Raw genomic sequence first — 25,236 nt, 5'->3', positions numbered from 1 at the left:
TGGAAGGACATCAAGGAATCGCCTTTTCTTGTGTCCACATTTGGCATTACTTCCCTTTCACACTCATGGACATGGAAGATACTGTGAGTGCATGTTTAGCCTCTGTCTCTTTCTCACTCTCTCTTTCTTGTTTTTACAGAGGAATTCTGAGTGTTGTTTAAGTGTTCCACATGATGATAGAGACTCTACATCTCACTTCTGGATCTTTGAAAATATGTTGAGAAACACTTTAGGAGAGAGGAGGAAAAATGGGATGTTGCTGTGAGATAGTTTGGGTTGTACATGCTCTAGCAACCCTTCTCTGTAAAACTGGCTGTCTGTCAGGTCCTAAGTAGATATGAGCTGCCAGATACCACAGCTCAGTAATGGTCTCCATAGCCCTGTCTGTCTCTAAGGCAGAATATTGTTGTTTTCATCATCATTATTATGGTCATATTGTCACAATAAGACAAAGTACGTCAAGCTCTGAGAGTCACTTTGCACAGACATAAAAGTTGTTACATTGCATTATTGTCACGTTCTGACCTTATGTTCGTTTTTCTATGTTGTGTTTTGCGTTTGGCCTGGTATGGTTCTCAATCAGAGGCAGGTGTCGCTAGTTGTCTCTGATTGAGAATCATACTTAGGTAGCCTTTTCCCACCTGTGTTTCGTGGGTGATTGTTTTCTGTCTTTGTGTATGTCACCAGACAGGACTGTTTCGTTTTGTGTCATTCTCTTTGTTATTTTTGTTTTAGTGTTCTGTGTTTAAGAAATTCATCATGAACACGTACCACGCTGCACATTGGTCCTCCGATCCTTGCTACTCCTCCTCAGAAGAGGAGGAAGACGAGCGTTACAATGTTGTCATGGACACTAACCATGCCAAGCGCCCTCTGAACTCCTTTTCTGTCCATAGGCCTCTCCATATCCTGTTTTGCCTGCACCTTTTCTTCGTCTGGCTGGATACCTTCAGCTGAAATCTTGTCCCTTAGGAACTTGATCTCATTGACACTGAACAGACTTTTGTCCTTATTTAGTTTGAGTCCACACGGCCGGATTCTTTGCATTGTTTTCTCCAGCCTCTCGTCATGTTCCATTTGAGTAGACCTGCAAACTACCAGGTCATCAACGTACACCCTGACGCCATCCAGACCCTCTGTAATTTGCTCCATTGCCTGGTGGAAGATTTCTGGTGTTATTATTCCAAAGGGTAAGAGTAGCGGCCGAATGGAGTGTTAAACATGGGATCCAAAGTATTCCGGTGGGCTGGAGGAAAGATGGCAGAAGCGGAAGCATTGCTTGTGTAGGATTGCACGTTGAGTTAAGTTATTGGAAATAACTGGAAAATTGGAGCATTGAAGAATGGAGCAAAATGGGCTTAAGTTGTTAATGAAGATAATCCTCAGTCTAAAAATGCCTCATTCCTTATTGGAGTATGTCTCATGGATAAGGATGTGTTTTTGGGAGATCCATTTGCGGTCAAGGAGATGGCGGAGGACGCACTGGAAAAGGTGAAGTCAATCTAAGTGACCAGGAGTGGTATGGTGTTGATTTATTGTATGTCAGAAGAGCAAAAGGAAAGTGCATTGTGTCTCGGGAATTATTGGAGTATGAGGTAGAAACCCTTGATTTTCTGAACAGGGTACCAGTGTCGCAGTGGAAATTGAGGCTGAAAATCTTAAAGCACCATGTACCAGGAGTAGTGGATGCACGTCGATTGAACTGTATGGTGAATGGAAGGAAAGAGGAAAGCCTATCGGTGCTATTGCTATTTGATGAACAGTCCCTTCCGATACATCTAAAGCTGGGGTATAGGAGATACACGGTGAGAGCTTATGTGAACAGACCATTGCAGTGTCTTAAATGTAAAAAGTTTGGCCACATGGCAAGTGTGTGCATACGTAATAAATATGTTTTATTAGACTCAGTGGATACATGGTGCTGCAATTGTGGTGGGAACCACATTCCCAAGTTCCAGGAATGCCTGTAAGGGTGAAGGAGGTCGAAGTAGCAAGAATCTTTTGTTTTTACCCTTCCCTTATGTCCCGTGTTTTTCTGCATTAAAGTTCTCCAGTTTTCACCCCACACAGTAGGTGGCGGCAAGCACCTTTAACGTATGTTAGCAGACCGCCAAAATACCATCGAAGAACAAAAGTAACATTAAAAGTGCACAATTTAGCACTGCTCATCAAGTTTCAACTGCCAAAACCCATGTGAGGCATCCATATTGGAAAAGTATTTAGCTCCTGTCATTTCACTGAGTATCTCTTCTCTCTTAGGGATTTGATAGTGCTCTCTTTAAATATTGGCATTGAGATCCTTGGGATTTATGTACACCCACTGTTTTCTTGGATTTTACACAGACCATGGAATTTACACAGTCAGAGGGTTCCTCAAATGTTTTTATGACATTCAGTCCCTCCATGCAGCCTAGCTCTGTCCTCAGTTTCTCATGGAGCGCCACAGGAACTCACCTGGGTGGGTGGATCACCGGTTGTGCATCTTCTCTCAGTTTGATGGAGTATGTAAGGGGTGTGCTCCAACCTATTTCCTCATGAGTCACATTTGTACTGAACTGGTGGGCACTTTGCATACAGCTCGTTTCTCTGATAGTATAAACTTGTCTCCCAACAATGACTCACTATTACAAACATTAAGGGGTGAGTGCAATTTTTACATATTCCCTTTGTTTCAATGCCACTGTCTTTTTTTGTATTTTAGGTCTCACTGAGATTCTGTACATCACTCAGGCTTATAAGGTTTGCTTTAGCACCTGTATGTAGTTCGAAGGGAACAATGATGCCATTCAACAGCAAAGAACCTATCCAAGTTTCAATCTGTTGGGCATGCACCTCTTTTGCATTGTGTAGTTCTGGCTCACACTAAACTATTCCCACAAACAGGCCATCTGATTAATTCACTGCATGTTCAGTATCAATAACACGGAACTGTGTTTCTGCCTCAATTTATGTCCTCCAGGAAGCACCTTTTAGCTAAATGATTTCTGCCTTTGCATTTAGCACAGTTCTTTCCGTAGGCAGTAATGTCTATAATGTCCATTACCGCACTGCCTGAAATCATGAGGTGTTTGATTCCTGGATTTGGATTCCATGTGCCCTCGTGTCCTTTTTATTTACTACATTCCCCGGCACATTTTCTTGCTCCAATCCCGCTGCACGGTCACCAAATGTTTGAGTGCCTAGCAGAGCTCGCTAGCATGCAATATTTTTACTGCAGCCTCAAGAGTCAGTTCACTGTCCCTGAGCAGTATCGCTCTCACCTTCATGTCCAATATTCCAAAGACAATGTGGTCACTTATCGTTGACTCCTTAAGCTACCCAAAATTGCATGTCTGTGCCTGATCTTTAAGTCCCTTAAGAAGCTACCAAATGACTCTCCTAGCTTTTGAACACGGTAGCGAAACACGTATATATTTCATAAGTTTCATTATTTTTAGGTGTGCAGTAATCAGTTTCAACAGTGTCCAGATTTTCTCTTATCCTCATTCTCAAAAGTAAATGCGTTGTACAATTACTTATATGGCTTGCGAGCCAGCCACTGTTAGCAACAAACCTACTTTACGTGCTCCTGGTTAATTGGAGTTACCAATCGCGTTGAAGTACAGAAGAAAGCAATGTTTGAAACTTCGCCACATCAACATTTCCAGTTGCAGGAAAGACGGCAGCGTTATTCTTTCCATTACATCCTATTATGTGCTCTCACTCCTGGTACGTTTTTAATGTTATTTAGAAATAATCAAATTCTGACACACTCCAATGACCTTGTAACTTTACTGTGACCTGTCAACTAGGACAAATAACTAACACCTACTTCTTTATCAGCGGCCTTTATGACAGTTCCTGCATATCATTACAACTACTGTTTCCCATTCATCATCTCCATCTTTACAACGCACTTCTCCATTCAAACTCGACATCCACTTCCACCATGATGTCCCTCCTAGAATGCTGCTAGTTCCTTCTTTGTCAAAAACAAAAACAGTTGTTGATTTGCATGATTATCTGTGGAGAACCAGAGAAGACAAGACAAGTGGACATTGAGACAATCAATCAAAGCCTACACGTGAATAGGCCTGCCCTGAGTGCATTCAAAACTTTCTAAAATGGGGAGTGAGGTGAAATGGAGGAGTGACTGTCAGTCTTTTGAGTTTTGAGTCTCTACCAGACAGTCATGTTAGGATATATCAGCTATCCTGTTAAGGCTTTTGTGCAGAATCCACAGCAGTATGTAGGAGGGAGATTACAAGATGTGGGAAGTGTGCAGGAAGGCATGGGACAGCGGATTGTGTAGTTTTGATAGATAAATGTGTGTTAAGTGTAGGGCTGCTCATGTTGCTGGGGGTGGGAAGTGTCTGATGCGAGACAGGCAGGCTGAAGTGGCCAGAGTCAGAGTAATGCAGAAGAGGAGGATGGTTCAAGGCTGAGGGATCCTGCAAGGATCCCAGTGAGTAATAGATTTGTGCCAGCACAGAGGGATAGGGTAATGAGTGATTTTCATGCTTCAGTAAGGTTGGCTTCTTAGCGTTCATAGCAATGGTTATCAACTGTACTGCAGAAAAGGAACGTAAATCACAGAAAACAGATGGTATGGTGGCAGCGGCAGAGAAGTGTTTGGGTATACGAGATATGACTTCAGAAGAGTTACAGAGTTTGTTGAGGGATAGTGTCCCGTACTCCCATGCCATTGGCATTGTGCAGGAGCAGATCGGGCCAAGGTAGTGGAATGGGGTAGTGGGTTTTAATGTGTAGGTGGCAGCTGCAGAGAAGTACCTTGGTGTACATGATTTTACTGCAGAAGTGTTAATTGGGTGGTGATTTTTTTTTTATGAAATAGTGGTATATAGGTGTAGGGTGGTGGTGCCATTTATTAAATAAAAAATTGTGACAGGAATAATGAAGAGATATTAATGTAGGTAGGTCAGGTGTATGCACCTTAAATGTCGGATGCGATCCACCAACCCAATCCCAAAGAAGAAGAGCAATTTCTAAAACATTATCTGACATTTTGTAGCCATTTTCTAGCCCCTCTGTGGTTCTTCCTGGTATCCAACCTTGGTTTCTCCCTCAGCCAGTGATCGATCTAGGGTTACTTGAAAGGGTAAAAGATGATGATGATGATTCAGTTGTAAGTGAACATTTAAGAACAAAATGCTATGCTTTCTTGAATATATTCACGGATGGATCTAAGGTCCCTAAAACAGGGTGGACAGGAGCAGCTTTTAGTGTTCCTGAGTTTAAGGTGGCAGTGACGAGAAGAGCAACGGATAATTAATCTGTTTACACAATGGAGTTGTTGGCCATACTATTGGCTGCAGAGTGGGTGGAGGTGAGGCCAGACAGAGTAGTCATCTGCTCTGACTCCTGTGGAGCACTGATGAGCTTAAATTAATTTATGTCTCAGAGCAGACAGGATGTATTGTATGAGGTTTTGCAGTTCTTGTATAGGGTGAAACAGACGGGGGTATTTGTGATGTTCCTCTGGGTACCAGCTCATGTGGGAGTAGAGGGGAATGAGGAGGTGGATAGTATTGCCAAGCGGGCTCTTAAACATCCTAATGTTGAGATGAAATTGTCGATCAGTAAAGCAGAAGCCATGGGTATAATAAGAACAGTGGTTAAAAATAAGTGTCAAGAGTTGTGGAACAGGGAGAGAAAGGGAAGACACCTGTATAATATCCATGAAAAGGTGGGGGCAGGGAGGTCCTCAGGCCGAGAGAGAAGGGAGGAAAGTGTAGTCACAAGGCTGAGACTGGGACACACAAGGCTCAATAGTACATTGAAATTGGTGGGGAAACATCTGACTAGGAGTTGTGATCATTGTCAGGAGGAGATGGAGACAGTGGAACATGTTCTATTTCAGTGCCAGAAATATGTGAGGGAGAGGGAGTGATTGTTGTTAAATTTGAGGAGTAATGTGTTTTAAGAGCCAGGATTAAGTGAACTACTGGGGAAATCTTCAGAGGATGTAGTATTTAAATAGGTATTTCGTTTCCTTAGGGAGACAATATTATTTTGTAGGATTTAGACCTTCACTGTCGCTGGTCCACTCTCCAGTCCAGTTGGTGGCGGAAACGCACCACAAAGTTGGCTGCCAACCACCATATAAAATCGACAGAAGATAAAGGTCCATTTGTATAGAGATTGTGGTGAGTGGTTGTCGGATGATATGTCACTTTTTCCCTAGTTATATGTACATATCTAGCAGTGGTCGAAAAAGTACTCAATTGTCATACTTGAGTAAAAGCAAAGATACCTTAATAGAAAATGACTTGAGTGAAAGTCACCCAGTAAATTACTACTTATTTGGTGTTCAATATCAACAGTAAATGGAATTGCTCAAATGCACTGAAGTATCAAAAGTATAAATAATGTCAAATTCCTTATATTAAACAAAACAGGTGACACATTTGTATTGACAGATAGCCAGGGGCACACTCCAACACTCAGACATAATTTACAAACAAAGAATTTGTCTTTAATGAGTCTGCCAGGGATGACCAGGGATGTTGATAAGTGTGTGAATTGGACCATTTTCCTGTCAAAATGTAACTAGTACTTTTGGGTGTTAAGGAAAATGTATGGAGTAAAAAGTACATTATTTTATTTAGGAATGTAGTAAAGTGAAAGTAAAAGTTGGCAAAAATATAAATAGTAAAGTACAGATACCCCCAAAACTACTTAAGTAGTACTTTAAAGTAGTTTTACTTAAGTACTTTACACCACTGATATCTAGCTACCTCAATTACCTCGTACCCCTGCACATAGACTCTGTACTCATTGTGTATCTATTACTTTTGTTATTATGTGTTTTATTTTTCTATTATTTCTCTATTTTCTTTCTCTGCATTTTTTAAATTTCACCTTTATTTAACCAGGTAGGCCAGTTGAGAACAAGTTCTCATTTACAACTGCGACCTGGCCAAGATAAAGCAAAGCAGTGCGACACAAATAACAACACAGTTACACATGGGATAAACAAATGTACAGTCAATAACACAATAGAAAAATCTGTATACAGTGTGTGTAAATGAGGTAAGGCAATAAATAGGCCAATAGTGGCGAAGTAATTAAAATGTAGCAATTTCCATGCAGATGTGCAGATGTGCAAGTAGAAATACTGGTATGCAAAAGAGCAGAAAAACAAATATGGGGAGGAGGTAGGTAGTTGGCTGGTTGGGCTATTTACAGATGGGCTGTGTACAGCTGCAGCGATCGGTAAGCTGCTCTGACAGCTGATGCTTAATGTTAGAGAGGGAGATATGAGTCTACAGCTTCAGTGATTTTTTTATTTTTTTTTTGCAATTCGTTCCAGTCATTGGCAGTAGCTAACTGGAAGGAAACGTGGTCAAATAGGTGTTGGCTTTGGGGATGACCAGTGAAATATACCTGCTGGAGCGCGTGCTATTGGTGGGTGTTGCTATGGTGACCAGTGAGCTTAAATAAGGTGGAGCTTTGATAGACTGCATCCAATTTGCTGAGTAGAGTGTTGGAGGATATTTTGTAAATTATATCACCGAAGTCAAGGATCGGTACGAGGGTATGTTTGGCAGCATGAGTGAAGGAGGTTTTGTTGAGAAATAGGAAGCCGATTGTAGATTTAATTTTGGATTGTAGATGCTTAATATGAGTCTGGAAGGAGATTTCACAGTCTAGCCAGACACCTAGGTATTTATAGTTGTCCACATATTCTAAGTCAAAACCGTCCAGGGTAGTGATGCTAGTCGGGCGGGCGGGTGCAGGCAGCGATCGGTTGAAGAGCATGCATTTAGTTTTACTAGCATTTAAGAGCAGTTGGAGGCCACAGAAGGAGTGTTGTATGGCGTTGAAGCTCGTTTGGATGTTTGTTTACAGTGTCCAAAGAAGGGCCAGAAGTATACAGAATGGTGTCGTCTGCGTAGAGGTGGATCAAAGAATCACCCACATCATTAATGTATACAGAGAAAACAGTTGGCCTGAAAATTTAACCCTGTGGCACCCCGATAGAGACTGCCAGAGGTCCGGACAACAGGCCCTCCGATTTGACACACTGAACTCTATCTGAGAAGTAGTTAGTGAATCAGGCGAGGCAGTCATTAGAGAAACCAAGGCTGTTGAGTCTGCCGATAAGAATACGGTGATTGACAGAGTCGAAAGCCTTGGCCAGGTCGATGAAGATGGCTGCACAGTACTGTCTTTTATCGATGGTGGTTAAGATATTGTTTAGGACCTTGAGCGTTGCTGAGGTGCACCCGTGACCAGCTTGGAAACCAGATTGCATAGCGGAGAAGGTACGGTGGGATTCGAAATGGTTGATTATCTGTTTGTCCACTTGACTTTCGAATACTTTAGAAAGGCAGGGCAGGATGGATATAGGTCTGTAACAGTTTGGGTCTAGAATGAATCCCCCTTTGAAGAGGGGGGTGACCACAGCCGCTTTCCAATCTTTTGAAATCACAGCCGTTACGAGAGGTTGAACGGACTAGTAATAGGGGTTGCAACAATGGCGGTGGTCTAACATGCTTCCTCCATGCAGTAGATGGCGCTACTACGTTTAATTTTGAATGGTTTTACATTTTCGTTTGTTGCTGACACTACCTGTCGTCTTCTCGATCACTTCCGTAATGACGTTGGTCGACAACAAATAAACAAATATGGCTGAATCCAGCTCGGCTATGTACTTTGCTGTTAGCAATATACCTGCTGCCTTTCGATCTGCTAACCTTCGAAACTTTTTTAGTCAATTCATAGAAAGCAATGGTTTCTTGTGTTTCCATTACCGACATCGACCGGAGATTTTGAAGGAGTCCGAGGGCACCCAAGTCAACATGTCAGACCATACGAGTAGAGACATTCCGACAACAGAAATGCCATCCACAGATGTCGAGGAGGGAACAGAGGAGAGTGGATCTTCGCCGAAGAGTATAAAAACATGTTGTTGCGTGGTATCGGTACCTTCAAATGAGGCGGCCAGATTGGTCAAAATGTACGCGGGGAATCAATGGATCGACTCGAAGGGCAACTGGCTTGCGAGGCGTTGTGTGATAAGAAAAGTGAAAGTATCACCTTCCACAGGTTAGTATGTATTTGGAGTCATTAACACTAGAACATCTGGGCTTCGAGGGACTTTAAGCCACATTCTAACGGTCTAATAAATAGATGTCCTACGATATCATGAACATTTTTACGTTTTGACCGGTTTGTACGTAAAACATTTTTTACATTCAGGCTGAAAATGCATCGATTTCCTCATTAACTATATTTAATGGTGAGAATGATGGAAAAATGTTCCATAAAGAAAGCATACGTTTTTTTTCTTTCACCACATTAGTGGCTAATCCTACTTCCTGATATTGAGCCCTGTGTTCAGCCGGGGGTAGACGGCTGCATCTTGAATGGCTGAACGCAATACCTTACATCCTTACTAGCATTCCTAGGCCACTTTAGCATGGTGGTGGATAAAGGTGTTTCAGAAAGCATGCATATTTAACGTTTTTTTTCTCCCTTAAGGAGGACATTGAAACCTTTGCAGAGAATAGAGTAGAGAATTTTAAGTATGAATTGGTCCAAGTGTACATGAGTGTATTGCTGGCTGCATACCATGCGTTTGGACGGATTTGTATATATTTTTTAACTAGGCAAGTCAGGTAAGAACACATTTTTACTTACAATGACAGCCAACACCTGCCAAACCCAGACGATGCTGGGCCAATTGTGCGCCGCCCTATGGGACTCCCAATCACGGCCGGTTGTGATACAGCCTGGATTCGAACCAGGGTGTCTGTAGTGACGCCTCAAGCACTGAGTGTCTTAGACCACTGCGCCACTCTGGAGCCCCCGAAAGATTAAATAACTCAATATCGCTATCTGCTGGCTGTTGGGCTAGGTCAGGGGGGACAGGATGTCCAATCAAAAACGCATCTTTTCACCAATGGGTAAAATAATGTTAATTGTGTAGATAATAGGCCTACTCTAAGAACCAATGGTCCAAACCTCACATCTATACCATAATTTGTTAAATGATTGGAGTTTTTACCCTTGTAGGATGGCCAAAATTAGAGCGGCTAAATCAATGGAGGCCACAGAAGGAAAAAAATGGCCATAAATCATGAAAATAGCATCAAGTCAGACTGGGAAAAATAGGTTTGAACCCATCGGATGTCCAACTGCAGTCCAAAAAGTAGACAACCCTCAGCCCCTGAATGACATTTACATAGTCTTCTGTGGATTTTATATGGTGGTTGGCATCCAACCAATGCATAATTTAATACTACATCCACTGAAGATATCCAGTAGTTCACTTAATCCTGGCTGTTCAACCGCATTACTCCTCAAATGTAATAACAATCGCACCCTTTCCCTCACATATTTCCGGCACTTAAATAGAACATGTTCCACTGTCTCCATCTCCTCCTGACAATGATCACACCTCCCAGTCAGATGTTTCCCTACCAATGTCAATGCACTATTGGAATGGAAAGGGGGATACCTAGTCAGTTGTACAACTGAATGGACTCAAATGAAACATGTCTTCCGCATTTAACTAAACCCCTCTGAATCAGAGAGGTGCGGGGAGCTGCCTTAATAATCGTCATCGGTGCCGGGGAACAGTGGGTTAACTGCCTTGCTCCGTGGCAGAAAGACAGATTTTTACCTTGTCAGCTCAGGAGCCTTGTGTGTCCCAGTCTCAACCTTGTGACTACATTTTCCTCCCTTTATTCTTGGCCCTGCCCCACCTTTTCTGGATCTTACACAGGTTGTCTTCCCTTTCTCGCCCTGTTCCACAACTCTTGCCATTTGTTTTTAAACATTGTTCTTATTAACCCTTTGGCTTCTGCTTTACTGATTTGATAATTACATCTCAACCTTTTACACCGTCACATCCGAGTGTACCTTAAATGTTGCTTGCTCAAGCGAGAGATTGATGATCGAGAGGCAATGTCCTTGGTGGATATCTTGAAATTGAGGTTAAAAATGACCAACCTCAAACTAAGAATGTACCTATCAATCTAACAAAGCTAACGAACACTCCTGTCAGGTATCTAGCTACAGTTACCCATAGGTGGCCAGCTAGTTTTACAGTTTGGGCATTTATTACAATACATTTCAAATCAAATCACATCAAATCAAATTTTATTTGTCACATACACATGGTTAGCAGATGTTAATGCGAGTGTAGCGAAATGCTTGTGCTTCTAGTTCCGACAATGCAGTAATAACAAGTAATCTAACTAACAATTCCAAAACTACTGTCTTGTACACAGTGTAAGGGGATAAAGAATATGTACATAAGGATATATGGATGAGTGATGGTACAGAGCAGCATAGGCAAGATACAGTAGATGGTATCGAGTACAGTATGTACAAATGAGATGAGTATGTAAACAAAGTGGCATAGTATAAAGTGGCTAGTGATACATGTATTACATAAGGATACCGTCGATGATATAGAGTACAGTATATACGTATGCATATGAGATGAATAATGTAGGGTAAGTAACATTTTATATAAGGTAGCATTGTTTAAAGTGGCTAGTGATATATTTACATCATTTCCCATCAATTCCCATTATTAAAGTGGCTGGAGTTGAGTCAGTGTCAGTGTGTTGGCAGCAGCCACTCAGTGTTAGTGGTGGCTGTTTAACAGTCTGATGGCCTTGAGATAGAAGCTGTTTTTCAGTCTCTCGGTCCCAGCTTTGATGCACCTGTACTGACCTCGCCTTCTGGATGATAGCGGGGTGAACAGGCAGTGGCTCGGGTGGTTGATGTCCTTGATGATCTTTATGGCCTTCCTGTGACATCGGGTGGTGTAGGTGTCCTGGAGGGCAGGTAGTTTGCCCCCGGTGATGCGTTGTGCAGACCTCACTACCCTCTGGAGAGCCTTACGGTTGAGGGCGGTGCAGTTGCCATACCAGGCGGTGATACAGCCCGCCAGGATGCTCTCGATTGTGCATCTGTAGAAGTTTGTGAGTGCTTTTGGTGACAAGCCGAATTTCTTCAGCCTCCTGAGGTTGAAGAGGAGCTGCTGCGCCTTCTTCACGATGCTGTCTGTGTGAGTGGACCAATTCAGTTTGTCTGTGATGTGTATGCCGAGGAACTTAAAACTTGCTACCCTCTCCACTACTGTTCCATCGATGTGGATAGGGGGGTGTTCCCTCTGCTGTTTCCTGAAGTCCACAATCATCTCCTTAGTTTTGTTGACGTTGAGTGTGAGGTTATTTTCCTGACACCACACTCCGAGGGCCCTCACCTCCTCCCTGTAGGCCGTCTCATCGTTGTTGGTAATCAAGCCTACCACTGTTGTGTCGTCCGCAAACTTGATGATTGAGTTGGAGGCGTGCGTGGCCACGCAGTCGTGGGTGAACAGGGAGTACAGGAGAGGGCTCAGAACGCACCCTTGTGGGGCCCCAGTGTTGAGGATCAGCGGGGAGGAGATGTTGTTGCCTACCCTCACCACCTGGGGGCGGCCCGTCAGGAAGTCCAGTACCCAGTTGCACAGGGCGGGGTCGAGACCCAGGGTCTCGAGCTTGATGACGAGCTTGGAGGGTACTATGGTGTTGAATGCCGAGCTGTAGTCGATGAACAGCATTCTCACATAGGTATTCCTCTTGTCCAGATGGGTTAGGGCAGTGTGCAGTGTGGTTGAGATTGCATCGTCTGTGGACCTATTTGGGCGGTAAGCAAATTGGAGTGGGTCTAGGGTGTCAGGTAGGGTGGAGGTGATATGGTCCTTGACTAGTCTCTCAAAGCACTTCATGATGACGGATGTGAGTGCTACGGGGCGGTAGTCGTTTAGCTCAGTTGCCTTAGCTTTCTTGGGAACAGGAACAATGGTGGCCCTCTTGAAGCATGTGGGAACAGCAGACTGGTATAGGGATTGATTGAATATGTCCGTAAACACACCGGCCAGCTGGTCTGCGCATGCTCTGAGGGCGCGGCTGGGGATGCCGTCTGGGCCTGCAGCCCTGCGAGGGTTAACACGTTTAAATGTCTTACTCACCTCGGCTGCAGTGAAGGAGAGGCCGCATGTTTTCGTTGCAGGCCGTGTCAGTGGCACTGTATTGTCCTCAAAGCGGGCAAAAAAGTTATTTAGTCTGCCTGGGAGCAAAACATCCTGGTCCGTGACTGGGCTGGATTTCTTCCTGTAGTCCGTGATTGACTGTAGACCCTGCCACATGCCTCTTGTGTCTGAGCCGTTGAATTGAGATTCTACTTTGTCTCTGTACTGGCGCTTAGCTTGTTTGATAGCCTTGCGGAGGGAATAGCTGCACTGTTTGTATTCGGTCATGTTACCAGACACCTTGCCCTGATTAAAAGCAGTGGTTCGCGCTTTCAGTTTCACACGAATGCTGCCATCAATCCACGGTTTCTGGTTAGGGAATGTTTTAATCGTTGCTATGGGAACGACATCTTCAACGCACGTTCTAATGAACTCGCACACCGAATCAGCGTATTCGTCAATGTTGTTATCTGACGCAATACGAAACATCTCCCAGTCCACGTGATGGAAGCAGTCTTGGAGTGTGGAGTCAGCTTGGTCGGACCAGCGTTGGACAGACCTCAGCGTGGGAGCCTCTTGTTTTAGTTTCTGTCTGTAGGCAGGGAACAACAAAATGGAGTCGTGGTCAGCTTTTCCGAAAGGGGGGCGGGGCATTTCAGAATTCCCCCCAAAATGTATGAAGGTAGCTATGTTTTATAGGCTCCTCACTACGACTAAGCCAATTTGAGCATCATTCCCATTTGCCAATGCTAAAATCAATGTCATTTATATCTATTGTTTAGCAAGCTAGTTAGATAATTTTGTCTCGCATGCCAAAAATGCAGCCATGTTGATTAAATTTGACACTTCGCGGCCACCGAAGTTTGACACGTGACTACAGTTTGCATTGAATTGTGGGTCATGTCAACCTCCCAAGTGGTCAAAGGCTGCATTCCAAACACGTCAAAGACACACCCTCAGCCCTCAAATTAAGTGGACACTTCTTATGACATTTCATGACATATGATGAGTTAACACTTGCAGTGCAAACAAAGAATGAATTAATTTTAAATTGACTGATCTTTCACGTAAATTCATCACTCGTTCGTCCCACAGTTTTGTTTTCATTCATCATGGAACCACCGGTAGATCTTGTGTATGCTTTATATGCGCTACAGTCAATTAAGATTGCATTTCCTATCTTGGCTAGAAGAGAACGCGTCCGCAGACGTCACATCGAATACTAGCCATTCGACAATAAAGTGTGTCAGGGAAAGTTGTATGTGCTAGCTAACGTTTCCAAAAGCTAACCAAACAAAAACATAATTTTACGATACATGTTTGTGCCTTAATAGGCGGCACGCTAGCGGGACAACTTCCAGTGAAACTGGAGGGCTCGCAATTCAAATAAATAATCATCCAAATTATGGATATTAAACATTTATGTACAGTTGAAGTCGGAAGTTTACATACAAAAATACAAATCAGTTGGGATTACCTTTTATTTTAAGAATATGAAATGTCAGAATAATAGTAGAGTGATTTATTTCAGCTTTTATTTCTTTCATCACATTCCCAGAGGGTCAGAGGTTTACATGCACTCAATTAGTATTTGGTAGCATTGCCTTTAAATTGTTTAACTTGGGTCAAATGTTTCAGGTAGCCTTCCGCAAACTTACCACAATCAGTTGGGTGAATTTTGGCCCATTCCTCCTGACAGAGCTGGTGTAACTGAGTCAGGTTTGTAGGCCTCCTTGCTCGCACACGCCTTTTCAGTTCTGCCCACAAATTTTCTATAGGATTGAGGGCAGGGCTTTGTGATGGCCAATCCAATATACAGTGCCTTGCGAAAGTATTCGGCCCCCTTGAACTTTGCGACCTTTTGCCACATTTCAGGCTTCAAACATAAAGATATAAAACTGTATTTTTTTGTGAAGAATCAACAACAAGTGGGACACAATCATGAAGTGGAATGACATTTATTGGATATTTCAAACTTTTTTAACAAATCAAAAACTGAAAAATTGGGCGTGTAAAATTATTCAGCCCCCTTACTTTCAGTGCAGCAAACTCTGTCCAGAAGTTCAGTGAGGATCTCTGAATGATCCAATGTTGACCTAAATGACTAATGATGATAAATACAATCCACCTGTGTGTAATCAAGTCTCCGTATAAATGCACCTGCACTGTGATAGTCTCAGAGGTCCGTTAAAAGCACAGGGAAGATGGTTAAAATTGATGGGAAGATGGATGGAGCCAAATACAGGACCATTCTGGAAGAGAACCTGATGGAGTCTGCAAAAGACCTGAGACTGGGACGGAGATTTGTCTTCCAACAAGACAATGATCCAAAACATAAAGCAAAATCTACAATGGAATGGTTCAAAAATAAACATATCCAGGTGTTAGAATGGCCAAGTCAAAGTCCAGACCTGAATCCAATCGAGAATCTGTGGAAAGAACTGAAAACTGCTGTTCACAAATGCTCTCCATCCAACCTCACTGAGCTCGAGCTGTTTTGCAAGGAGGAATGGGAAAAAATTTCAGTCTCTCGATGTGCAAAACTGATAGACATACCCCAAGCGACTTACAGCTGTAATCGCAGCAAAAGGTGGCGCTACAAAGTATTAACTTAAGGGGGCTGAATAATGTTGCACGCCCAATTTTTCAGTTTTTGATTTGTTAAAAAAGTTTGAAATATCCAATAAATGTCGTTCTACTTCATGATTGTGTCCCACTTGTTGTTGATTCTTCACAAAAAAATACAGTTTTATATCTTTGAAGCCTGAAATGTGGCAAAAGGTCGCAAAGTTCAAGGGGGCCGAATACTTTCGCAAGGCACTGTATATTCCTTATCTCACAAACAGATGGCCTTCTAAGGATAGCAATTATATCTAGATTATCATGTAATATTGTATTAAAATCTCCACCCCATTTTACTTTGGCCAATGGAAATGTAGACATTTTACTTACTTTCCTCTCAATGTCTCTAAATAAAATAGTTACTTGACTTGTTATTGGTAGCATAAGTATTAACAACAAGGAATTGAATGTGGTTGACATCTATCAATAGCACGATCCATCTCCCTGTATTACCTGCTTCATGACTCAGTATATGACCCTTAAAGTTGCCTTTTAAAATTGCGTCACCTACTGACCCATTGGTGCCAAATATCATTCCCCCATTTCCAATACGCAGTATCTGTGGAATTAAATAAAATTTGGGACTCTTTACAATACAAAAATAAAGATTTCAAAATTTTACGGATTTCCCTGGCATTAATAGAAAAAACAGAAATTGACATTTACTATCACAGTGACTATATGAAGAATATTAAACTTGTATACGTTCACATGAACCGGGTTCTCACAAAATGAAACGTTCATTCTTGTTGCAAATAAAAACAGTCCCCTGCACCATGCAGGTGGTAGACCTAAAGTATATTTTTATACAAGTGCAAATAACATTGTGCCATAGATTGGTAAAACAAATAGCCATCAAGCTAACATTAAGTGAATTTCTCTGCCATAAAAAAAATTGGTTCACACAAATAATGCTCTTTCCTTAAGAAATACATTTTATCAGTTACAAATAAAAATCAGTCCTGCACCATTCACTTGGTAAATCCAGTAGTCATCAAGCTAGGCATCAGTGTAAATTTCCCTTCCATTAACAAAGCCTTGGCTCCCGCAAAGTATGCACTTTTCCCCTCTTTCCTTGCTCTCTCAATCATCGGCCACAGACGATTCCGAGCTTCTTTGTCAACTGCTCAGGTTGTTGTTCTTTAAATAGTAATTTTTCTTTGCACTTTTCCATGTCAGATCCCTCGCTGTCCATGAGATTAATCTCATGATCATTGGTTGTGGTGGCTGGTTCTCCCCATCTCTCAGCCTACCCAGGCACTGCACTACATCCAGAGAACCTGCAACAACATTTTGCTCGTCCTCTGGGACTATTGCCCTGCAAATGTCCTTCGCTTTTGTTTTGATGTTCTCGTCAGATCTTTCTGTGATTCCATAAATTCGAAGATTCCATCTCCGACTATACCAGTCAGTCTTGTTTACCTTTGACTCCATTTCAGTGAGTTTCTTCTCCTGATTTGCAACCTGAGTTTTCAATGTTGCGTTCTGCTGCTTCAGAGTATTTACTTCCTCAGCATTGAAATCAATCGCTTTCTTCAGGTTAACGATGCTGAGTGTTCTTTTTAACCAAGTCCATGATGTCAGCTGCACTCTTTGATTTTAGCCGCGAGGATGCGGACGATGTTGTCCTGTATCTGCCTCAGTGATGGTTCACTTCTCAACTTCTTTGGAAGTTGCTCCTTGGTTGGGGTATTAGAGTATGAATCACATTCGCCCCCTTTTTTACACTGCAAGCATATGAATGAGTTTCAGCAATGCCTCTTTTCTCCTTGGACGTTTCAACATCCATTATCTCAGCAACAGTTTGGTTATGTCCTGACTCCATGCTGCTAGCTATGAAGATTATAGCTAGCTAACGTTAGCTAAACACACTGAAACTTTGATAGCTAGCTTGTTCTTTGGAAATCGTCCCCCAAAAATATTTCAGTGGCTTGATTAATTACAAAATGTATCAAAATAGCTACATATTATTTTTCCACATTTTTTGTTGTTACAGTTTGAATTTAAAATGGATTAAATTGAGATTGTGTCACTGACCTAGACACAATACCCCATTTCAAAGTAGAATTATGTTTTTCAACATTTTTACAAATAAATAAAAAGCTGAAATGTCTTGCATCAACCCCTTTTGTTATGGCAAGTAAGTTCAGGAATAAATTGCTGAACTCACTGTGTGCTAATAGTTAACATGATTTTTTTTTAATGACTACCTCATCTCTGTACCCTACACATAAGATCCCTCAGTCGAGCAGTGAATTTCAAACACAGATTCTACCACAAAGACTAGGGAGATTTTCCAATGCCTCGCAAAGAAGGGCACCTATTAGTAGATGGGTAAAAAAAAATACTGCCATTTGAGCATGGTGACGGCACAGTATTAATTAAACTTTGAAGGGTGTATCAATACACCCTGCCACTACAAAGATCCATGAGTCGTTCCTAACTGATAGGAGAGAACTGAGGATGGATAAACAAAATTGTAGTTACTCCGCAATGCTAACCTAAATGACAGTGGCAAGGACTCCTGTACAGAATACAAAATAGTCCAAAACATGCAAGCACTTAAGTAAATGTGTCAACAACAAAAAAATATTTGTCCTGAATACAAAGCTTTATGTTTGGGGCAAATCCAACGCAACACATCACTGAGTACCACTATTTTTCAAACATGGTGGTGGCTGCATCATGTGGGTATGCTTGTCATCAGCAAGGACAAGGGAAAAAATAATCAGAAAAGAGCTAAGCACAGGCAAAATCCTAGATGAAAAACCTGGTTGTCTGCTTTACAACAGACACTGGGAGACAAATTCACCTTTCAGCAGGACAATCACCTAAAACACAAGGCCAAATCTGCACTGGAGTTGCTTACCAAGATGACATTGAATGTTCCTGAGTGGCCTAGTTACAGTTTTGACAAAAATTGTCTTGAATATCTATGGCGAGACTTGAACATGGCTGTTTAGCAATGATCAACAACCAACTTGAGAGCTTTAAGATTAAAAAATAATAATAATAATATGCAAGTATTGCACAATCCAGGTGTGCAAAGCTTTTGTACAGACTTAAAGATTCAGCTGTAATCGCTGCCAAAGGTGATTCTAGCATGTATTGGCTGGTTGAATACTTATGTAATTTTAGAATCAATTTCAATCCCCAATTTCAATCCCACCTTGTAACACAACAAAATGTGGAAAAAGTCAGGGAGGGTGTAAAATACTTTCTGAAGGCACTGTAACTGAACCATTACTCTAGTGTGGGCAATCTTGTCATGGGTTGTCTTGCGCATCAGACAATAGCCTGGGGATGAGGTCAGACATAAAACCATAAAATCTGCCTCTTTGTATGCTATTCATAAAATTGAATTAATCTACATTTTTATTTCAGATGAGGATGAATTCCCCTACAAGACAAAGTCCGGGCACAGGCGCCACGTGGCACTAACAGAACGCTTCACAGAGGCGGACCTAAAGGGCTTACCAGAGCTGAACCCGCCTTCTCTTATGCCGGCTGGTAATGTGGGTACAACCGTAAAGGTATTCTTACAGCTTATTCAGTCATGCCGACTACCCCCACGCCTCATACGCAAGCTGGGCCTCGCCTTCCCCAAGACAAGCTGCAATCGGCGCTATGGTAATGTGCCCTTCCAGTACCATAACACCAGCTTAGCACCATCAACTGAGGAGAGTGTCTTCACAGCTGGTGGGCATGAAATATCAGGTCCTGGCAGTGTGGCCCCTCCCTCAGGAACCCAGGGGCCCACTGACCCCTCAGGGGACCCTGAAATACCAGAGGAAGACGAGGATGCCCAGTCAAATGCAGATGATGTGAGTCTAAATTTGTTACTGAGTATACTGTAAATATCCTATAACCTGTGAGCTACTGCACTTGCTGTGTTAAGTTCATAAGGGAATGATGTTGAAAAGAGGAAGGGCTTAAAAATGGTACAAAGCCAGAGTAAAGAAAAATACATCTCAAGGTAGAAACATCTGAGTAGCCTACATAACAATGGCTGGGTAATATGAGAGTTGCTGTGAACTCTGGCTTTACAGATGCATTTGCCATTTATTGTATTGCATATGATCCTTGTGTTCTTCTGTGCTGTAGGACGATGACCGCTGTGAGGAGTGGGAGCGCCATGAGGCCCTACATGAGGACGTGACGAGCCAGGAACGCAGCAAGGAGCGGCTCTACGAGGAAGAGATAGAGCTGAAGTGGGAGAAGGGAGGCTCGGGCCTGGTCTTCTACACTGATGCCCAGTACTGGCAAGAGGAAGAAGGAGGTATAACAGGGGCTCCACTAGCCCTCTTAAAGATCTGCCCTTCTGATTTAATATTTCTGTCTTGTAAAATTCATAATTATACATTAGTCAAATAGTGATTATTGTTTTTTCTCTCCGCCTAGATTTTGATGAGCAAACTGCAGATGATTGGGATGTGGACATGAGCGTTTACTATGACAAAGGTAACCTGACTTAGCATGTTTTCCTTCACAATTCAGGATCTATAGCTAGGCTTCCATCCAATTTGCAACAGATTTTCATATGAGTATTCTAAAATATGGATGAAGAAAATATGCTTGTTTCCACCAAACTGACTTGTTGCAAATACAAATCTGTGCGTGATTACGTAGTACGCACATTTATTTTTTTCACTTAAGTTTTCATGTACTAAATAAAACATTGAATATTTAATGTCTTTCCATCACATAGTTTTGTCACAGATTGTTGCGTTTAAATAGCAAATGTGTCTACTCTGGTCTTGGCACAAGCCAACAGCTTGCAGATACAGTATGGTTAGGCTAGTCTAAATGATGAGATTAGAGCGCGAATGTTTTGATTTGTCACAACGGCAGTCAAGCATCGATCATCATGTCATCATGTCATAAGACCCTCAGTATTTTTTGGACCGGAGCATCAAGCTCATACCATGCACTTTCACCACCCTGTGAAGTTCATCATTAATGATTTAATCTGTAGCCTAATTTAAACTTTGTGGTTTCGAGCCGTAGTGGGAGGACCACACACAATGTCATTGCGTGACTCCAAGTTGAATTCAATATTTGCGCATAAAGGCATTTCCACTGCCATTTCTAGCATAATTAATTTTACCAACACAAAAAGATCTCACCAAGTCGAACAAACAAATTATATTTTGGCATTTTATGAAATTATACCAAAAGTTCCTGTTTCCATCACAGCTGTTGAGACTTTACTGGCATAACTGGATTGAAACGTGGTTTACTGATTTGAAATCCTAGTGGACTAGGTAGGCATGCTGTCTTAAGACATTTGAAGGAACATTTAACCTTTGTTTTAACTTTGCAAGTCAATTAAGAACAAGTTCTTATTTACAATGATGGCCTACCAAGATGTAAAAGGCCTGTGGGGATGGGGGCTGGGATTAAAAATTTAGGACGACACACACAAAGATGGGGTGGCAGGGTAGCCTAGTGGTTAGAGTGGTGGACTAGCAACCGGAAGGTTGCAAGTTCAAAACTCCCGAGCTGGCAAGTCTGTCGTTCTGCCCCTGAACAGGCAGTTAACCCACTGTTCCTAGGCCGTCATTGAAAATAAGAATTTGTTCTTAACTGATTTGCCTTGTTAAATAAAGGTTAAAAAAAATATTTTAAAAAAGATGTGAGAAAACCACATAAAGAGACCTAAAACGACAACACATGACAACACAGTATGGTTGCATGGCAACGGCACAAACATGGTACAGACGTTGTTAGGCACAGACAACAGCACGAAGTGCAAAAAGGTAGTAATGGTGTACATAGAGAATGAATCTCGTGGGGGCCACTCTCTCCACACAGACGGGGGTGACATGGACTCCCGTGACTACGTCCGCATGCGGTATGAGAATAGGCTGAGGGAGGGGCTGGAGGACCGTTCTGGAGGACAAGATCAGCCAATCGGCAACTTTGAGAAGTTCACAAAGGTATGGAAGCCCTTGTGCCAATCCACTTAATAAAGCATTTATAATGGATTACTCTATAAGGTGTTTAATGTAGGTTTACTAATCATTCGTCTTTTTTTAAAAAAAATTATTTTATCATTAGTTAAGTCTTTTTGTGTGGCCTTATCTAAAGTGTGGGCAATTTATACTTTAGAAATGTTTTGAGTGACCAGTAATTTCTCTCACAAAAAATGGACATGCTTTGCTGCTATAACAGCCTCTACTCTTCTGGGAAGGCTTTCCACTAGATGTTGGAACATTGTTGCGGGGACTTGCTTCCATTCAGCCACAAGAGCGATGCCGGGAACTGAAGTTTGGCGATTAGACCTGGCTCGCAGTCAGCATTCTAATTCATCCCAAAGGTGTTCGTTGAGGTCAAGGCTTTGTGCAGGCCAGTCAAGCTCTTCCACACTGATCTCGACAAACCATTTCTGTATGGACCTTGCTTTGTGCACGGGGGCATTGTAATGCTGAAACAGGAAAGGGCCTTCCTCACTGTTGCCACAAATTTGGAAGCACAGAATAGTCTAACATGTAGGTTGTAGCATTAATATTTCCTTTCACTGGAAGTAAGGTGCTTGAAGTATGAACAACAGCCCCAGACCATTATTCCTCTTCCACCAAACTTTAAAGTTGGCACTATGCATTGGGGCAGATGGTGAAGCGTGATTCATCACTCCATAGAACGCGCTTCCACTGCTCTAGAGTTCAATGGCGGCGAGCTTTACACCACTCCAGCCGACGTTTGGCATTACGCATGGTGATCTTAGGCTTGTGTGCGGCTGCTCTGCCATGGAAACCCATTTCATGAAGCTCCCGACGAACAGTTATTGTGCTGATGTTGCTTCCAGAGGCAGTTTGGATCTCAGTAGTGAGTGTCGCAACTGACAGATCATTTAAATGCGCTTCCGTTCTGTGAGCTTGTGTGGCCTACCACTTTGTGAGCTGTTGAGCTGTTGTTGCTCCTGGATGTTTTGACTTCGAAATAACAGCACTTAGTTTACCTGGGCTGCTCTAGCAGGGCAGAAATTTGACAAACTGAATTTCTGGTCAAACCAAGATTAGACTGCTTTTAGGAGTGACTGCAATCCACGCTTTTGTTTTGGTAGAAAAGACTGCTGAGAAAAGCTTATGTTAATCAGCATATAGTGTGTCTGAAGCATAGGCGAAATTGCCAATGTAAAAGGCCTGCGGGGATGGCGATTGGGGGGAATATGTCCAATTTTCAGGGGGGAGGGGGCTTTCCACCTATACTGTGTTTTCAAAATACCTCTCCGTATACTCAAGACATAAGTCATGTCAAACTGTGTAGAACTGCAGGAGATGCGTTTTAAAATGTACAAAAATTAAATAATCTGCTTATCATTTAACCATTATGTTCTAGGGGTCATTTGGAGACCTAAAGGTTGTGGCGAAATCTGCACGGAGCCTTCACCGTGCACTGCCACTTTAAGAGCGCATGAGCAGTAAGAAAATAAAGGGAGCTCATTCAGCTCTTTGGGGAGGAGCTCTTGGGTGGCGTGACAGTTTGATTGTGTGGGCTGTGCTGCAGAAGTTTTGTTTGTTTTCAGTGTGTGTAGTTTATAAAGTATTTAACTCAATCATCGGTGTAATCGCTCTAGGTCGTGGTTGTTTTCGTTTGGGACCGCGCCTGTTATGGATTGCATGGATTAGTAGCAACATTGTTGCGAAGCTTTAACATACAAACCATCTGAAAGTCAGACAGTACACCGGCACGCCTGAAGACCACAGCTAAGATCTCTCTTGTTCTTTCTCTTTTTCTCTTCCCTCTATCGTTCCAGTTCCCTGCAACAGACTCTCTATTTTTCCATTGCACTTCCCATTGAAGTTCATTAGAGCTGGACTATTATTGCCCTGCTAGAAGTATTTGGGTGGACATTTTTGTTAAAAGGGAGGTTGCTTGCAAGTTATGCATTGTTATGTGAACTGTATTGAGGTGTACTAATGACATGTGGCCGAGAAGATTGTGGACATTTTTAAGGCCTTTGTTGTGTCTATGAACACCCCCCACATTCATACCCTCTGCACTCCTCCACTGGACGATAATACATATTATTGCAAATCCTCTGTTGATGACTGGGTTCTTTCTTGTATGAAGTTGCTGTTAAATTGCTCTGCCATTATTATTGTATGAGGTATTCTTGTTGGGGTTACCCCTGTGCTGTGATGTGGGTTTTATATGGTGTGTATTATTTTTTCTCTCCACTGGCTATCTGGTAAACAGGCTACACTAGGCAGTCTCTTCTGCTGATGTGTGTGGGTCTGGTAGTGGTACACTCTCTATTCTACTCTTTTTCTTTCGGCATGGTTAATACCTGCCTGGCGCCCGAACAAAATCATTCTTTACCCCTCTCTAATAAATACCGCTACAAGGTACTGTTGGAATGTCTCCCAATAGCATTTGCTGGAATGTCTACCCATTTACCTGGTACTCTGTTCTCATTTAGTGGACAGAATGTAACTGGTGTGGTCTGCATTCCTCAAAAGCAGGAATGGCTTTTTCCACTGTCTGGTGCCTGGTACTAGGACTAGTACTGATCTTTTTTGTTGTCTAGGGTGTTGGTCGCCGGGTGATGGAGAAGCAGGGCTGGAAGGAGGGAAAGGGCCTGGGTAACAGTCAGGCAGGGATTCCAGAAGCCTTGGAGAATGAAGGACAGCATCCTAAATGCAAGCGGGGCTTTGGGTGAGTGCAACAATTACTATCACAATAATTACAATGACGATTAAATCTATGGCCTTTGTAACTTGGATATGTACAGGAAGGTAACGGAAAGTTGAAGGATATTACAAGTAATTCTTGTTGACATCCAGGCTATTAAAAACCCTGATTACAATATGCTGTTTTGTGCAGGTACCATGGAGAGAAGCTGAGCACCTACTTTGTGAAAAAGGCCAAACCAGACTTGTTCATATCCACGGTGTATGATAAACCCAAAGACATAGACCAAGGAGACCCCTTATTGCGACGCAATCCCAAAACCAGCATGAAGTACAGAGGCTGGCAGCCAGGTGGCAACATTTTTCCAAAAAGATGACAACTCTGTATTTACATAATTTCTTATTACTAATACCTCTTGTTACCATTAGAATTCATAATTTGTTTATATTAAAGCATTTATCATACAAGGAATTTGTTTAAATTATTTTGTCTTGTCTCCTAAATGAATTACACATTTGTAATTTTGACCATAGTATGATTGAAACAGAAGTAATTATTTTATGCAGTAGTAGTTGGCATGACCTGCCTTCCGCCTGCAAGAATAAGGTCGTGACTCCGGCGATTTTCCTTCAAAATAAAAGTCCCGCAATGATGGTAAAATGTTTTATACCAATGGTCGAAATTTGTAACATTTTGAGGAAATGGTTGGTATACTTAGAATTTTGTTTAACAATATGAAAGGAATAAGGGTAATCGCCTTTTATAGCACATTATAGCAATGGCATTCTTAACAGTATTAATGACTAGATATCATAGTAACAAGATATAATGCTATTAATAATATAATCAACTTTAGAAAACACTTAAAATCCTATTGTTAATTAACTTATTCAATTTCAACGATGTTCAGTACGTTTTCCATACTGGACATACTACACCATAGTACACAATTTCCTGTACATTGTGACGCAGAAATCAGGAGCACTTCTAGTTTCCAATTT

At 42.1% G+C, this 25,236-nt stretch overlaps 1 protein-coding gene across 2 annotated transcripts; it reads left to right on the top strand.

Annotated features, from left to right (window-relative positions):
- Nucleotides 1–2,352: 2,352 nt before the first annotated feature.
- On the top strand, nt 2,353–24,706 carry gpatch3 (G-patch domain containing 3). Of its 2 annotated transcripts, none has more exons than XM_021596822.3 (7): nt 2,353–2,640; nt 18,983–19,422; nt 19,703–19,877; nt 20,000–20,059; nt 21,413–21,537; nt 24,132–24,259; nt 24,428–24,706. In XM_021596822.3, the coding sequence occupies exons 1-7, from the start codon at nt 2,433–2,435 to the stop codon at nt 24,609–24,611; spliced, it is 1,320 nt and encodes a 439-aa protein (XP_021452497.3). In that variant the 5' UTR covers nt 2,353–2,432; the 3' UTR covers nt 24,612–24,706. The 2 variants fall into 2 exon arrangements, with proteins under 2 accessions (XP_021452497.3, XP_021452495.1); XM_021596820.3 differs by lacking the exon at nt 2,353–2,640 and adding an exon at nt 8,549–9,051.
- Nucleotides 24,707–25,236: the final 530 nt, after the last annotated feature.

Source organism: Oncorhynchus mykiss, chromosome 3 (genome assembly GCF_057628025.1).
Source record: "Oncorhynchus mykiss isolate SJ-2025 chromosome 3, ASM5762802v1, whole genome shotgun sequence".
Lineage (NCBI taxonomy): Eukaryota > Metazoa > Chordata > Actinopteri > Salmoniformes > Salmonidae > Oncorhynchus > Oncorhynchus mykiss.
This window is presented reverse-complemented; position numbering and strand designations above follow the sequence as displayed.